The following is an 18,565-nucleotide window of genomic DNA, read 5'->3' on the forward strand; positions in this document are numbered from 1 at the left end:
TTAATTATATCGCATGGAATCGATCTTACTGCTCTATATATCGTATCTCAATGTGATGATGTTACAGACCATTTCCTTCATGCATGCTGCGTATCACTGATATTAACTATATGTCTCAGCGTTACCATCTGGGCAGAACTATTGTTCCAGTCACCAAAGACATATTCGCAAATAACCTGCCTGATCTATCGCAACTGCTATTTGTACCCAAAAATACAGATGAATTAGATGAAATGACTGACAACATGGGCACTATTTTCTCTAATACATTAGAAGCTTTTGCCCCCATCAAATTGAAAAAGGTAAGAGAAAAATGTACTGTGCCATGGTATAAAAGTAATACTCACTCTCTCAAGAAAGTAACTCATAGTCTTGAACGCAAATGGAGAGTCATCTCATTTATCATTAGTAAAATATGGAGTGCCACAAGGATCCGTCCTAGGTCCCCTTCTATTTTCAATATACATGTTGCCCCTTGGTAATCAGAAATAGCTTCCACTGTTATGCTGATGATACTCAGTTATATATCTCAACGAGACCAGATGAATCTTCTAAATTATCTAAGCTAACAGTGTGTTAAAAATGTAAAAGATTGGATGACCAATAATTTTCTCCAATTAAATTTGGATAAGACAGAGATATTCATTATTGGACCAAAAAACACTACACAAAATCTTGTAGATTACAATCTGCAACTAGACTAATCTGGGTGTTATATTAGACCGCAACTTGTCTTTTGAAAATCATATTTCCCATGTTACAAAAACTGTCTCAGGTTACGTATGCAACCATAGTTCCCTGAGTAGGGAATGAGACACTGCGTCCTCTAGGGGTCGCTTTGGGGAACACCTCGTCGTGACCCGTGTCTGAAGCATACATTAAAAAAACACCAACTTGTTGGCCGGCGACAGCCTCCGACGTCACTACCGGCGTGACTATAAATAAGCACCGGGAGGGCATGTCATTATCTTCTTCGTCTGAAGCTTGCATCCGAAGCATGGCAGGGAGCTAGAGGACGCAGTGTCTCTTTCTCTACTCAGGGAACTTTGGTTACATACGTAACCTGAGACAGTTCCCTTTCGAGGGAACTTCGAACTGCATCCTCTAGGGGTCGCTTTTGGGAACAGTATACCCACGCCGCCATGCTGAGGGGAGTGCAGGCCAGAATCATGGCAAGCACTAAGTACCAACTCTACCGTTTTCATGGGAGTTGCCCCTGGGACGTTTAGACGGTTGTCTGTGACAGTACCCCTTATGGCCAAAAGGCCTTATCTACATACCCAACTTAATTGTTAGGGCCTCGGACCAGGGTAGAGCTGAAGGCTTGGAACCAGGAAAGATTCCTTTAAAAGGATACCGCCAAGAACCTAGCATTTCTACCAAGTCTTGCCTGTCACACAGGGGCTACCACTAGCTTACACATAAGCTTGCTGAAAGAGCTGTCTCGACAGTTCTCTAGTAGCAACACCCTGTTTAGATAGGTATCCGAGGATACACAGGTGGAGTGGCGCCCAAGATGAATGGGGATTTTACCAACTCAAGAAAGGGCACGAAGCAACCGCGCGAAGCCCTCACCATATAGGATTTTAGAAAGAACGCAGAATACTAGCGTGCGAACTTACCACAGTGTGGATTTCAGAAAGTGTGCAAAGACTTCACGTGCACACTTACCATAGCATGGATTTTCAAATACTGTTCTAAGGAGGGGCTCTCGTGGCACTCTGATAAAGCAGCTCATAGATGGAATGTTGCATCTCAAAACAGTATGATTGAGAGTCATCAACTCGATCTATGGAAACAATACTGGAGCTCTCTGGGGAAAAAACAGAGAACTCAGTCTCATACGAGAGGGGAACTCTTTTTTGGAAAAAGGGGAGTGCTGCTAAATTACCACGAGAATCACCCAAATAGCCCCTCATGTTGAGGGAAGCGATGCTTGAGGTGTATAAACAAATACACACTGGCTGAATGGAGCCCAAGGAACCAAGGTCTAATCATCTCAAGAAAGGGAACGAAGCGGAGCGCGTAACCCTTATCGTACAAGATTTCAGAAAGTTTGCAGAGTCTTGTGTGCAAACTTACCACTTGTGGATTTTTAGAAAGTGCGCAAAGTGTTCACGTGCACACTGACCACCATGTGGTTTTGAGAAAGTACACAAAGCTTAGCGTGTGTACTTAAAGGTTCCTAAGCATCGCAGAGGCACTGAATCTCACGGGAGAGGCAAGCTCAATTTTACACAACTCGGGCGAGGGGAGCATCACCTGAGGCAGCATATACAAGAAGACTTCTGTAACTGCCACCTCCACTTCCCGCTAGATGCGACAGCACCCCTAAGCGGCCAGGAGACCCCTCGGGGTGACCTGGCCGGACATCCATGAAATTCCCTGCAGTGCTGTGCCAGGCCTGATGATCAAGGAGGCTCCCTCAGAAACCTGTGATCTCAGCCGCCTAATACCGGAACATGAAGCCGGATGGCTGCTGCTGGCGAGTGTTTAGTAAACACTGTAACTGAGCACTGCAAAGGAAACTCACAGAGTTTATTAGTAGACACGTAACCACCAGCAATTAAATACACATAAGTATATACAGTCGTGGCCAAAAGTTTTGAGAATTACATGAATATTAGTTTTCAAAAAGTTTGCTGCTAAACCGCTTTTAGATCTTTGTTTCAGTTGTTTCTGTGATGTACTGAAATATAATTACAAGCACTTCAAACGTTTCAAATGCTTTTATCGACAATTACATGACATTTATGCAAAGAGTCAGTATTTGCAGTCTTGGCCCTTCTTTTTCAGGACCTCTGCAATTCGACTGGGCATGCTCTCAATCAACTTCTGGGCCAAATCCTGACTGATAGCAACCCATTCTTTCATAATCTCTTCTTGGAGTTTGCCGGAAATAGTGGGTTTTTGTTTGTCCAGCCGCCTCTTGAGGATTGACCACAAGTTCTCAATGGGATTAAGATCTGGGGAGTTTCCAGGCCATGGACCCAAAATTTCAACATTTTGGTCCCCGAGCCACTTAGTTATCACTTTTGCCTTATGGCACGGTGCTCCACCATGCTGGAAAATGCATTGTTCTTCACCAAACTGTTGTTGGATTGTTGGAAGAAGTTGCTGTTGGAGGGTGTTTTGGTACCATTCTTTATTCATGGCTGTGTTTTTGGGCAGAATTGTGAGTGAGCCCACTCCCTTGGATGAGAAGCAACCCCACACATGAATGGTGTCAGGATGCTTTACTGTTGGCATGACACAGGACTGATGGTAGCGCTCACCTTTTCTTCTCCGGACAAGCCTTTTTCCAGATGCCCCAAACAATCGGAAAGGGGCTTCATCGGAGAATATGACTTTGCCCCAGTCCTCAGCAGTCCATTCACTATACTTTCTGCAGAAGATCAATCTGTCCCTGATGTTTTTTTTGGAGAGAAGTGGCTTCTTTGCTGCCCTTCTTGACACCAGGCTATCTTCCAAAAGTCTTCGCCTCACTGTGCGTGCAGATGCGCTCACACCTGCCTGCTGCCATTCCTGAGCAAGCTCTGCACTGGTGGCACTCCGATCCCGCAGCTGAATCCTCTTTAGGAGACGATCCTGGCACTTGCTGGACTTTCTTGGATGCCCTGAAGAAAGAATTGAACCTCTTTCCTTTAAGTTCTTGATGATCCTATAAATTGTTGATTTAGGTGCAATCTTAGTAGCCACAATATACTTGCCTGTGAAGCCATTTTTATGCAACGCAATGATGGCTGCACGCGTTTCTTTGCAGGTCACGATGGTTAACAATGGAACAACAATGATTTCAAGCATCACCCTCTTTTTAAAATGTCAAGACTGCCATTCTAACCCAATCAGCCTGACATAATGATCTCCAGCCTTGTGCTCGCAACATTCTCACCTGAGTTAACAAGACGATTACTGAAATGATTTCAGCAGGTCCTTTAATGACAGCAATGAAATGCAGTGGAAAGGTTTTTTGGGTTAAGTTAATTTTCATGGCAACTCAAAGGACTATGCAATTCATCTGATCACTCTTCATAACATTCTGGAGTATATGCAAATTGCAATTATAAAAACTTAAGCAGCAACTTTTCCAATTTCCAATATTTATGTAATTCTCAAAACTTTTGGCCACGAATGTACAGAGAGGGTTACATTTACTCACCCACCCTCCTGCGCTGGAGCCCCGCTCAAGGGGCGCCTCCTTTTAGTCTGGACCATCAATCAGGTGGTTGCTATGAACTATGGGACTTAGGAAGGGGAGGATTAAAGCAGAAGATAACCCTCTGAAGTCGATTAACGCATATACACGTTAGGAGGCTACTTTCTCCTGATAACCTCTTAGACTCCAGAGGGTTAAAAATCCCCAAAGGGAACGAGTAGATACCTCGGTATCACTCCTATTTGGACGAGAACGCTGCCTCGTCTAGATCATACCCCTTAGGTTCTGCTTACGTCCTCATGACCCACGATTCCTCTAACCCCTGCCAGCAGGTGGGGGAGGAGCGCGAGTTGCGATGCTAGCCTTCTGTGCCAGTCTTTGATCCTCAGATTGAGACAGGCCAGGACCCCTATGTTGTTCAGGCTCAGACCTGGACCTTCGTGGAACGAAGGATCTGAAAGCAGCAGAGCGCACCTTTGTCTCCCTGAACTTCTCAAATCGCCGTCTCAACGGAAATACCGAAAAGTTTAGAAGGCAAAACCTGAGCATCGAGAAGAAAGCATTTTCTTTCCTCCCGATGTCTGCCAGGTTCATCCACAGATGTCTCTCCACTGCCACCATGGCCGCCATAGACCTGCCCATGGTGGAGGCGGCCTGCATGGTAACACGGAGAGAGATCAGTGATGTGGCACAGCTCAGCTACCTTATCAGAAAAAAGGCCCCTGCCTCTATCCAGGTATCTTAGCAAATCTGATATGCTTGAAGCACCAGCATTGTGCTGTAATAAAGCCACAGCCCGACCTGCTACTGCGTATGCCTTGCCATTTAAGCGAGATGATTTTCTGAAGGGGCTTAGATGGCAAGGAGGGAGATTAAAAGAGGATGTTTCCCCTGCAGAAAGAAAAAAGATTTCGACAGATAAAAATTATTTTATTAATTATTTATAAAAATTTTAGCTCTTTCTACAGGGGCATTCCCTCATAGCCGCTTCCGCACATCACCTCGATGTCGGCAGATTACTTTCATGCTGAAACCGATGGATGCGAGAAGAAAATGGCATCTTTCATTTCTTTTTAATCTCTGTATGGAGATAATGCAGAAATGAAAGGCTCACCTGAGCTGGAGGGCTCAATAACCTCCAACAGCTCTACAAACGAATTGCAGGAGAATTGAGAAGGCTCAGCCTCAGCTTCTTCACCATCCTCAAATATCTCCTGCTTTTCCTGGGTAAAAACCCAGCAGAGCATTAACCTCAGTATTAGAAAATGTTAAAGATATAACATCATCCTCCCGAGGCTCTCTCTCGTCTGCCGACCTTTTTTTTTTTTTTACGAGCACTAAAGGGAAAGTACCTCTTTAAACCATTCAGACAGATCCACCTGTATTCTCACAAGCTCATTATCTTCCATGCCTCAGTGCGGACAGGTCCTGAATCGCGGGAACCTTTTTCCATTTTCTTTCAGAAGAGAGATGAACAAGAGCGGAGCTTTTTCCATTGAAAAAACACTCACAATGCACGCAGATTGCCTCCTCAAAGACATCGCGTGTGTGCTCTTCACCCAAACAAATGACGCAAAGATCGCATGTGTCATCGGGTGTCAAATAACGCCGACACAGTTGCACACATCGTCTAAATGCTTGCTAGTTGTCGCCATGATAAACAGAGAAAGATCGCCCTTACCGGTTCTTTCAGATGCATGCTTAAAACAAAACAGTCAGTGAAAATGAAGAAGATTATGACGTGCTCTCCCGGTGCTTATTTATTGTCGTGCCGGTAGTGACGTCGGAGGCTGTCGCTGGCCAACAAGTTGGTGTTTTTTCAATGTATGCTTCAGACACGGGTCACGACGAGGTGTTCCCCAAAGCGACCCCTAGTGGACGCAGTTCGAAGTTCCCTCGAAAGGGAACTGCATTCTTCCATCTTAGAAACATTGCCAAGCTATGAAACATGTTATCTGTTTCTGATGCTGAAAAGCTAGTTCATGCATTCATGACATATTGTAATGCACTTCTAGGTGGTTGTCCTGCTTCTTCAATAAACAAGCTACAGGTAGTCCAAAATGCAGCAGCTAGAGTCCTTGCCAAGTCAAGAAAATATGATCATATTTCCCCAATTTTAGTCTCTGCACTGGCTACCTATTAAGTTCTGTATCAGTTACAAATTATCATTACTTACCTATAGGCCCTAAATGGTTTAGCTCTTGCGTACCTAACTAGCCTTCTACCACATTACAATCCATCACGCTCACTAAGGTCACAAAACGCTGGACTTTTGGTAGTTCCTAGGATAGCAAAGTCCACTAAACGAGGTAGAGCTTTTTCACATTTGGCTCCCAAACTCTGGAATAGCCTTCCTGATAATGTTCGGTGTTCAGACACACTCTCTCTGTTTAAATCTAGATTAAAAATACATCTCTTTCGCCAAGCATTCGAATAATGTATCTTAAATTGTTAGTGTAATTGCATCTGATCAAATGCGCATTTTTATTCTTTAGCTTGGGTTAAACTAATTAATTTTACTTTGTTGGATCAGCAGCTATGCTAATGATGTCTCTATTTGTTTCTATGTTTTACTAGGATTTACACAAGCTCAAGTCTGGATCCAGAACACCTGAGAAGAGATAATGCTGACCCTCAGAGGACCTCAGATGATGCTAACCCTGAATCAACAAATAGAACTAACAAATATTGCTACAAGTGTGACTGCATCATATAATAATTATTAATTATGAATAATATTAATAATGTTCATCGTCTGGCTAACTACGTCTTGTATTAATTTTTCTAAAAATCCTGTCATACGTGCACAGTCTGACAGTCACCACTTATAAGCTATTACTAAATATTGTAGAAACATAATTTTCTGTAAAGTTGCTTTGTAACGATTTGTATTGTAAAAAGCGCTATACAAATAAACTTGAATTGAATTGATACTACAGCTTATTTATATTACATGATCTGTATACATTAATATTTATTTAAAATAAACGATTTATAATAACTGTTAAACTAAAATTGCTTGTGTAAAAAATAAATAAATAATAATAATAATAATAATAATAATAATAATAATAATAATATGAATCACTATAATTATATAAATCATAAAATGTCTCACTAATTATCATTAAAGCCAGACTTCTTCTATTTTTATTTTTTTGCATTGGTGACCTTTAATTTGGAGCAAGATAAATTGGGGAAGTGACTGTGTCAGACATGTGTCACTTCTCTCACATCTGATTGGTCCACATTCAGTTTGAGATCTCTAACCCAGAACATAACCTGCCCCAGAGCAGGTTAGCCGTGCAGTGTAAGTTACTATGGCAATGAATGTCGCTAAAATCCATGCCACTTACGTGGTACCTAAAACCCAGGATTGATGCAAACTAATCTGAAATTTACCTAGCTAGCCAGAAAATCCAGCTTCATGTTACAGGCCCTGATTGTCATCAAAATCACTCAAGATCGATAGTAAATAAATCCTTCATATTGAAGACCTTTTTTTTGTTCATGAGGTCTGGACTTTTTATTTTAGACTGAGATTTGGCTTAATGTTGGGGATTTCAGCACTTTCTCTGAGCTTGTGCCACCAGAGTGTACCTTTTTTTAAATTCTCCTCGGACTACTGGTCGAGGTGGAGGAATTGCATCAGATTTTGAAAGACATTTTTGCTGCCAGAGACTGCCGACTAATGTGTACTTAAGTTTTGAACTGCAGTTGTTGCAAATTGAATAAACAAACCCTGTGCTATGTGTGATGGTTTACCGACCTCCTAAATTCCATAAAGATTTTATTTCTGATTTTACAGATTTTTTTTAGGAGATATTAGGACAAAGTATGACAGACTTCTAATTCTTGGGGATTTAAATGTTCATGTTTGTTGTCATTCAAACTCTCTGGCCACAGAATTCTTATATCTTATAGACTCTTTTCTCTTTTTCACATTTCGTTCTTCTCCCTTAATAACAAATGTGTACATTCTGATGCTCAATTTTACCGGAATAATGGCTGCTGATGACCATTTAAGCTGAATTCTGCCAAAGTGCATGCTTGTAAGTGTTCGTTAAATGCATATGTTTATGCATATGTACTCACGTAATGTTAATTACGTGAGTACAGGTTAGCCTATGTCTGAAAATAATATATGAAAAACTAAATTATTGTATATAACTAAAACAGAGCTTATATTTGTTTAGTACATTTTTATATTAATGTAAAAACTAAAATGAATTGTAAAACTGAAAGTAATTTTTTACAATTTTGTTCAGTATGGTGGGCCGTATTTGAATTTGTCACGCGGGTTGAGAACCACTGGTCTATGGTCACCACTTAACAAGCGGATAGCAAAGTACATAATGGAGTGCTCTCTAGAGGAGCTCATGGCTGGAGATCGTGACACTTTTTTTTTGGTTTCTGATAGTTTTGTTTCTTTTCATTTCATTTTTGTATTTTCATATTTAAATGAAGAGCAAACAAATGGAAATCTGTTTTGAATATTTTGTATCTGGGCAAAGGTTTTGCATGAAACCTAATGTTTAAATATGCAAATATGCATGTTGGGATCATTCAGTCTGCTTGTTGATGCAGGTAACTGCTGTGATCTGGTGATTAGATGATTTTATTACATTTTAATGCTTAAGCTTTTTTTTATTTAATTGTGTTTGTGGAAAGAATATCTAGAATAACAACAGTTTCAGGTTCCATCCATACTTTAAATCCATCACCAATGGACAGACTGTTTCAGTTGCTTTTTTTCTCAGGTAAGTATTTTTTAACAATGTTTTAGTAAATATGTCTTTAAACACTTTTGGAATATTAATTCTCACAAGCCACTGGTCTAGTTTTTGCTTTAAAAATACATAAACATGACCCAGTGACTGAAATTAAAATATGTAAAAGTCAATTTAACCAATTTAACAAACTATAATTCACTATAATTTCAGTGTAAATCTAAAAATATCAGTTTTAAACTGTTATTTGTAGTATATAATTGTATTTTTAATTGATGAACTTAAAAGTCAAAGGAGATTGTCCCATGGTATTTTTATGCACAATGTTTGAAAAACAATTTGTTTGATTAGAGTTCCCTTTCACAGGAACTCAAAGCTGCATTATGATGCAATGGGAATATATTAGACTGATGATACTAAATAATTGCTCATAAGAAGTTGCATATTATCACCCTTATAAGTGCACATATTTCCTTAGTGTACATTAGTCAGCTAGTTGTTCCAGTGACTCACCATTAAGTGGATTATTTCCTCTTTTGAGAGTTGCACCAGAGGCTGTTAAGAGTGCATTCATTCTTGTATGCTTTTATCTTTGGTGACACTGTACGTACAAAGTGTGCATCTCCTGTTTGGGAGTTTGCAATGTGGGGGCTGTGCTGATGTCAATGTCAATGTCACCTTTATTTATATAGCGCTTTAAACAAAATACATTGCGTCAAAGCAACTGAACAACATTCATTAGGAAAACAGTGTCAATAATGCAAAAATGATAGTTAAAGGCAGTTCATCATTGGATTCAGTTATGTCATCTCTGTTCAGTTAAATAGTGTCTGTGCATTTATTTGCAATCAAGTCAACGATATCGCTGTAGATGAAGTGTCCCCAACTAAGCAAGCCAGAGGCGACAGCGGCAAGGAACCGAAACTCCATCGGTGACAGAATGGAGAAAAAAACCTTGGGAGAAACCAGGCTCAGTTGGGGGGCCAGTTCTCCTCTGACCAGACGAAACCAGTAGTTTAATTCCAGGCTGCAGCAAAGTCAGATTGTGCAGAAGAATCATCTGTTTCCTGTGGTATTGTCCTGGTGCTCCTCTGAGACAAGGTCTTTACAGGGGATCTGTATCTGGGGCTCTAGTTGTCCTGGTCTCCGCTGTCTTTCAGGGATGAAGAGGTCCTTTCTAGGTGCTGATCCAGCATCTGGTCTGGATACGTACTGGATCCGGGTGACTGCAGTGACCCACTGATCTGGACACAGACTGGATCTGGTGGCCACGGTGACCTCGGAACGAGAGAGAAACAGACAAATATTAGCGTAGATGCCATTCTTCTAATGATGTAGCAAGTACATAGGTTGTTATGGGAAGTGTTTCCGGTTCCGGTTTACCTAATTAATGCAGCCTATAAATCCTTTAACGGATTTGGATAATAAAAGCATATTAGTATGTTATGTGTATGCCAGGTTAAAGAGATGGGTCTTTAATCTAGATTTAAACTGCAAGAGTGTGTCTGCCTCCCGAACAATGTTAGGTAGGTTATTCCAGAGTTTGGGCGCCAAATAGGAAAAGGATCTGCCGCCTGCAGTTGATTTTGATATTCTAGGTATTATCAAATTGCCTGAGTTTTGAGAACGTAGCGGACGTAGAGGATTATAATGTAAAAGGAGCTCATTCAAATACTGAGGTGCTAAACCATTCAGGGCTTTATATGTAATAAGCAATATTTTAAAATCTATGTGATGCTTGATAGGGAGCCAGTGCAGTGTTGACAGGACCGGGCTAATATGGTCATACTTCCTGGTTCTAGTAAGAACTCTTGCTGCTGCATTTTGGACTAGCTGTAGTTTGTTTACTAAGCGTGCAGAACAACCACCCAATAAAGCATTACAATAATCTAACCTTGAGGTCATAAATGCATGGATTAACATTTCTGCATTTGACATTGAGAGCATAGGCCGTAATTTAGATATATTTTTGAGATGGAAAAATGCAGTTTTACAAATGCTAGAAACGTGGCTTTCTAAGGAAAGATTGCGATCAAATAGCACACCTAGGTTCCTAACTGATGACGAAGAATTGCCAGAGCAACCATCAAGTCTTAGACAGTGTTCTAGGTTATTACAAGCAGAGTTTTTAGGTCCTATAATTAACACCTCTGTTTTTTCAGAATTTAGCAGTAAGAAATTACTCGTCATCCAGTTTTTTATATCGACTATGCAATCCATTAGTTTTTCAAATTGGTGTGTTTCACTGGGCTGCGAAGAAATATAGAGCTGAGTATCATCAGCATAACAGTGAAAGCTAACACCATGTTTCCTGATGATATCTCCCAAGGGTAACATATAAAGCGTGAAGAGTAGCGGCCCTAGTACTGAGCCTTGAGGTACTCCATAATGCACTTGTGATCGATAGGATACATCTTCATTCACTGCTACGAACTGATGGCGGTCATATAAGTACGATTTAAACCATGCTAATGCACTTCCACTGATGCCAACAAAGTATTCAAGTCTATGCAAAAGAATGTTGTGGTCAATTGTGTCAAACGCAGCACTAAGATCCAATAAAACTAATAGAGAGATACACCCACGATCAGATGATAAGAGCAGATCATTTGTAACTCTAAGAAGAGCAGTCTCAGTACTATGATACGGTCTAAATCCTGACTGGAAATCCTCACATATACCATTTTTCTCTAAGAAGGAATATAATTGTGTGGATACCACCTTTTCTAGTATCTTGGACAGAAAAGGGAGATTCGAGATTGGTCTATAATTAACTAGTTCTTTGGGGTCAAGTTGTGGTTTTTTGATGAGGGGCTTAATAACAGCCAGTTTGAAGGTTTTGGGGACATGTCCTAATGACAATGAGGAATTAATAATAGTCAGAAGAGGATCTATGACTTCTGGAAGCACCTCTTTCAGGAGCTTAGATGGTATAGGGTCTAACATGCATGTTGTTGGTTTAGATGATTTAACAAGTTTATACAATTCTTCCTCTCCTATGGTAGAGAATGAGTGGAACTGTTCCTCAGGGGGTCTATAGTGCACTGTCTGATGTGATACTGTAGCTGACGGCTGAATGGTTGCAATTTTATCTCTAATAGTATCGATTTTAGAAGTAAAGTAGTTCATAAACTCATTACTGCTGTGGTGTTGGGAAATGTCAACACTTGTTGAGGCTTTATTTTTCGTTAATTTAGCCACTGTATTGAATAAATACCTGGGGTTATGTTTGTTTTCTTCTAAAAGAGAAGAAAAGTAATCGGATCTAGCAGTTTTTAATGCTTTTCTGTAGGATATGTTACTTTCCCGCCAAGCAATACGAAATACCTCTAGTTTTGTTTTCCTCCAGCTGCGCTCCATTTTTCGGGCTGCTCTCTTTAGGGTGCGAGTATGCTCATTATACCATGGTGTCAAACTGTTTTCCTTAACCTTCCTTAAGCGTAAAGGAGCAACTTTATTTAAAGTGCTAGAAAAGAGAGAGTCCATAGTTTCTGTTACATCATCAAGTTGTTCTGAGGTTTTGGATATGCTAAGGAATTTGGATACATCAGGAAGATAACTTAAAAAGCAGTCTTTTGTGTTAGAAGTGATGGTTCTTCCATACTTGTAACAAGAAGTAGAATTTACAATTTTGGCTATATGAATTTTGCAAAGAACTAAATAATGATCTGAGATATCATCACTTGGCTGAATAATTTCAACACCATCAACATCAATTCCATGTGACAGTATTAAATCTAGAGTATGATTTCGACAATGAGTAGGTCCTGAAACGTGTTGTCTAACACCAATAGAGTTCAGAATGTCTATAAATGCTGATCCCAATGCATCGTTTTCATTATCAACATGGATATTAAAATCACCAACTATTAAAACTTTATCTGCAGCCAGAACTAACTCAGATGTAAAATCACCAAACTCTTTAATAAAGTCTGTATGGTGCCCTGTATACAGTAGCCAGTACAAACATAACAGGGGATTTATCATTAACATTTGTTTCTTTGGATAATGTTATATGAAGTACCATTACTTCAAACGAGTTATACTTGTAGCCTGACCTCTGAGAAATCCTGAAAACGTTGTTATAAATTGAAGCAACACCTCCACCTTTGCCTTTTAGACGCGGCTCATGTTTATAACAGTAATCTTGGGGGGTGGACTCATTTAAAATAATGTAATCATCAGGTTTTAGCCAGGTTTCTGTCAAACAGAGCACATCTATATTATGATCAGTGATCATATTATTTACAAAGAGTGTTTTCGTAGAAAGGGATCTGATATTCAATAAGCCAAGCTTTATCATTTGTTTATCCATATTGCTTCTGTTTTTTATTTGTTGAACCTCAATTAAATTGTTAATCTTAACTTGGTTTGGACGTTTTTTGTATTTTCTAGTTCGGGGAACAGACACAGTCTCTATAGTGTGATATCTAGGTGAAAAAGTCTCTATGTGCTGAGAATTAACTGACCTCTGTGACGGGAGGCGGCTAGCAGACGGTCGGTTTAGCCAGTCTGTCTGCTTCCTGACCTGGGCCCCAGTTAGTCAAGTATAAACACTAACCCCTGGTTTCACAGACAGGGCTTAAGACTAGTCCTAGACTAAAATGTAAGTCTGAGCTGTTTCCACTGAAATAAACTTGCACTGAGTGATCTTAAAAATATATCAGTGCCTTTTTAGTTTTAAGATGCACATCGGTAATGTTTTTTTCTAAGCATGTTTATAAAAATTACTTAAATGCCCTAATTGACCTATGGTCTAATCCTGGCTTAGTCTAAGCCCTGTCTGTGAAACCGGGCCTAAGACTATTTGCCATATTTCTAGAGAGAAGAGTGGCGCCACCCCAGGAGGGATGAAGACCATCTCTTTTAAACAGGTCAGGTCTGCCCCAAAAGCTCGTCCAATTGTCTATGAAACCTATGTTATTCTGTGGGCACCACTTAGACATCCAGCCATTGAGTGATGACAATCTGCTATGCATCTCATCACCACGGTAAGCAGGGAGGGGACCAGAGCATATTACAGTGTCTGACATCGTGCTTGCAAGTTCACACACCTCTTTAATGTTATTTTTAGTGATCTCCGACTGGCGAAGTCGAACATCATTAGCGCCGGCATGAATAACAATCTTATTGTATTTACGTTTAGCATTAGCCAGCACTTTTAAATTTGCCAAGATGTCAGGCGCTCTGGCTCCCGGTAAACATTTGACTATGGTGGCTGGTGTCTCTATATTCACGTTCAGTACAATAGAATCACCAATAACTAGAGCACTTTCATCAGGTTTCTCAGTGGGTGCATCACTGAGTGGGGAGAACCTGTTTAATGTTTTGATCGGAACAGAAGAGCGGTGTTTTGACCCACGACTACGCTGCCTCACCGTCACCCAGTTGCCCTGCTGCTGGGGCTCTGTTTCCGGAACCGAACAATATACAGGAATCCCTGAGCTAGACGCATCCAAAGCCGTATCTAGAGCCCTAACATTTTTACTATCCTCAATTAAAGTTTGGATGCGTGTCTCTAATTCTGAAATCTTCTCTGTCAGCCTAACTATTTCCCTGCATTTATCACATGTGAATCCCTCATCAGCGACAGAGATAGATAAACTGTACATGTGGCAAGAGGTGCAAGAAACAATGATAGGAGAAGCCATTACTCACCGTGCTTGATGAAAATTCTTACTGCGGTTGTTTGATGAACTTGTGAAAAACTGGAGCGAGGGAGAGGAGAAAAGAAAACAGCGATAGGTTCGAATGAAGACACTAATGACAAGCTAACGAGTGCTAACGCTTTGCAGGTGTACTGCACTCACGGAAATAAAATAAAAGTGAACGATCAAAGTTAATCTGATAAGATTGATCGATAATATCAGAAATATGGTGTGAATTAAGTTATATTTTACCACTTTAAAAAACAGAGAGTGATAGTAAGATAAAGATTCTAGAGAAAAAAATAAAATAAAAACAGCTACACGGAGCTACAATATTATTTTACTCAGGAGTTTGCAAGCGAGGGTGGTCATGTCCATCAGCCCTGTGGGTGTCGCTGTTGGACAGTGTTTTCTCTACTTCCTGTTGGCCTTCTGTAGCAAATTGTAGCTCCGTGTAGCTGTTTTTATTTTATTTTTTTCTCTAGTACTCCTCGCTGCAGACTGTAGCGCGGCGACGTCACGTATGTACGTCACGTATGTACGTGACGTGTGTTTAACGCGCATGCGCAGTAACGTATATGTATTTACCGTAAATACGATTGTGCGCCCTACGCGCCGTGCTGACTGTCATTAATGCGCATATCCAGGTTCATTCACTTCCGGATGTTCGTAAGGTATGGTGGATATGAGATATTACTTTTGTTTTCTTAAAAATTTGCATTTAAATTGCTTTTAATTGTAAGAATGCTTTGGTCATAATCATAGAGAGTGTCATTGCAAATGTGTGCGATTTCAAACACGTATGACATGTTTTATGATATAGTATTCGAATGCTTGTCTTTCAAAGTCTTATTTCGCCTAAAATGAACCATTAAAGATGTCTTAAAGTAGAGCAGAAAGACTTTATTAATGTTAGTAATGCCATTCCCTTATGAAACAAAAATATATTGCAGTATATTGGAAAATATGTAATATTTTAGGCATATATTCTTTTATATGGGATTTAATATTTATCTTTTCCAATATATTGCAATATATTGAAAGCGGCAATCATTTGTATATTTTGCAATATATTATATGATATATGTATCATCAATATATTGTATTCAAATATATAATATATTAGAAAATAAAAAGGGAAAATAATATATTACAATATATCACAATATATTTTAAGAAATATATTGGTAAATATATTTTCCTTTCGTAAGGGTTGATGGTTGCATGCATTGCAAAAAAATATATCATATTTGTAATCTTTTTCATTTACATTATCAAAGATTAATAGATACTATAACACATGTATTGTTCATTGTTAGTTTATGTTAATTAATACATTAACTAGTGATTACCAATGACACCTTATTGTAAAGTGTTACCTCTTAAATTGACCTTCATATGTCTTAATATGACTTTTTGAGAAAACACTGTCCAACAGCGACACCCACAGGGCTGATGGACATGACCACCCTCGCTTGCAAACTCCTGAGTAAAATAATATTCCTTGAACAGTATGTCAGACTTCTACTGAGCTCCACATACAATATAATTTCATTCACGAGTTAACACTTACATATAATTAACAGAGTAAATGTTTTGGTTTTTTTGCGTATTTGGCGTGCTCTGAACTCCAAACCAGCAATAACCCCCCAAAAGCAACAGAGCAAACAGACAACCGCCAACGAATGAACTAACCCCCTAAAATGAGCACCAAAATTTGGGAGACACCCTTCGCTGCAGACTGTAGCGCGGTGACGTCACGTACATACGTCACGTATGTACATCACGTATGTGTTTACCGCGCATGCACTTGTAATTTGCATTGCGTGATGACGTTAGTTGTTTTCGGGTCGTGCGTGCATTAAAACGATGCACATACTTAAAAGAAAACTCTAATAAAATGTTAAAGTATTAAAGAACATTAAGGTGTAAAAAAGACGGGAAAAACCATGTTTAACCATGTTTCATCTGAGGTAAAATTATACGGAATTAAAGTTTATTCTGTAATATCTGTGTAGTATCTTAAAATATATTAACATTCTGTTGCACTTTACTTCACTGTGTATATTGTAATATTACACTTTAATGGCACCTTATATTTCTTATTGAGCTAGTCAAAATAAAAACAGATAAAGTACAGTCGTCGGCTCTAATAGTGCAGATGGTAAAACGTGTGTTGTTCACAATTTGATGCAATCGATCCGGTCCGAATCAGCCTTTTATCCCCTACCTATTCAAATTTCAAATCACATCAGAAAAACATTTATTTTAAATAAAAACTAAGGAAATAATCAAACAGTTTTGAAGGAGGGCTTTATTGTCCTAATATGCTGCCATCCATTTAATAATTTGAATTAAAATTATAATTTACACTCATTATTGCATACTCTTTTATAATGTACTACAATACTGAGGTGCAAATAATTGCCCCTATTTGCAATAAGTAAAATAAATAGCAGAAAATCCTGCTATTTTAACATAGTATAAATAGAATCTATAGCCATTTGCTCTAAGTGTAAATAGCCACTGCCTTTCTTATTTTAATCTTTCTTTTGCTTTGGTTCTTGTTTATCGATTTTTTTACTATAAATTTGGACATTTTTCTTTTGCTTTGGCCATTCTGCATGTGAAACATTTAAGCCAATAAAGTAGTTTTAAGTTCAGTTGACTAAATACAGTATATTTTCAGTGTCTGCATCCCATTTTATGCAAGGTGCCTCCAAAAAAACCAAACTGATGACAGTGATCTTTTTTTATTTATTTCAAAGAACAAAACAGAAAATATAATTGTATATACAAATATAGATTAAGACTATAGACATGACACAAGAAAAAAAAATCTGAAATTCACCTCCATCACTGATAAAACATTAAGTCAAGCAGTAGCCTTCAAATTCTTTGAATGGATAAAACCCACACAGGACTCTCCTCCTGCGACTCCTCACACAGCCAGGTGGACAGTCTTTAAATATCTCACTGCACCGGAGGCACTGGGTCAGAGAACAAGACGCCCGGAACTCTGGTTGTTTTGTTCAGACAATGCACTCCAGTGCACGACACCTAATTTACATAAAAGAACAAACAATACTAAAGCAATATTAAATCATTTTGAAGAAAGGCAGATGAGCCATACAAGGAAAATATTTTAAATGTATTTTTAAATATATTATAGCATGGTGTTAGAAAAAGCTTTTGCTCTGTCTGTAAACTACCTAAGAGATTTAATTTATAACCAGCATTAACATCAACTAAATTAATAAATTTTCTCAATTCAAAATTTAGGTTGGCTTGGCTTGAGAAAGCATGGCCTGAAAGTTTGAAGTTTTTTTTCAATTTGAAAATTTTACAGTTGAGGGCTATACAGTTTATCAGAGAAAGATAAACAGATAATTACAGTACTCTAACCACATGAAGTGGGCTCTCTTCTCTGAATTTCTGCTCACTGACAATGTCCCCAAAAAGTCATATTAAGACATATGAAGGTCAATTTAAGAGGTAACACTTTACAATAAGGTGTCATTGGTAATCACTAGTTAATGTATTAATTAACATAAACTAACAATGAACAATACATGTGTTATAGTATCTATTAATCTTTGATAATGTAAATGAAAAAGATTACAAATATGATATATTTTTTTGCAATGCATGCAACCATCAACCCTTACGAAAGGAAAATATATTTACCAATATATTTCTTAAAATATATTGTGATATATTGTAATATATTATTTTCCCTTTTTATTTTCTAATATATTATATATTTGAATACAATATATTGATGATACATATATCATATAATATATTGCAAAATATACAAATGATTGCCGCTTTCAATATATTGCAATATATTGGAAAAGATAAATATTAAATCCCATATAAAAGAATATATGCCTAAAATATTACATATTTTCCAATATACTGCAATATATTTTTGTTTCATAAGGGAATGGCATTACTAACATTAATAAAGTCTTTCTGCTCTACTTTAAGACATCTTTAATGGTTCATTTTAGGCGAAATAAGACTTT

At 38.6% G+C, this 18,565-nt stretch overlaps 2 protein-coding genes across 2 annotated transcripts in view; one reads left to right on the forward strand and one right to left on the reverse strand.

Moving 5' to 3' along the window:
- Positions 1 to 6,861, forward strand: part of LOC132106315 (uncharacterized) — a 329,308-nt gene extending 322,447 nt beyond the window's left edge. The window contains exon 2 of the mRNA XM_059511942.1: positions 6,734 to 6,861. The gene's annotated coding sequence lies outside the window, so the exon portion shown is untranslated. The remainder of the gene's footprint in view (positions 1 to 6,733) is intronic.
- Positions 6,862 to 13,676: 6,815 nt separating this feature from the next.
- On the reverse strand, positions 13,677 to 14,276 carry LOC132106316 (uncharacterized; the record flags this gene model as incomplete). The annotated part of the gene is made up of 1 exon (XM_059511944.1): positions 13,677 to 14,276. A coding segment is annotated over one exon (600 nt), but the record flags the coding sequence as incomplete, so codon positions are not given.
- Between the last annotated feature and the right edge of the window lie 4,289 nt (positions 14,277 to 18,565).

Source organism: Carassius carassius, chromosome 26 (assembly GCF_963082965.1).
Source record: "Carassius carassius chromosome 26, fCarCar2.1, whole genome shotgun sequence".
NCBI classification, from domain to species: domain Eukaryota; kingdom Metazoa; phylum Chordata; class Actinopteri; order Cypriniformes; family Cyprinidae; genus Carassius; species Carassius carassius.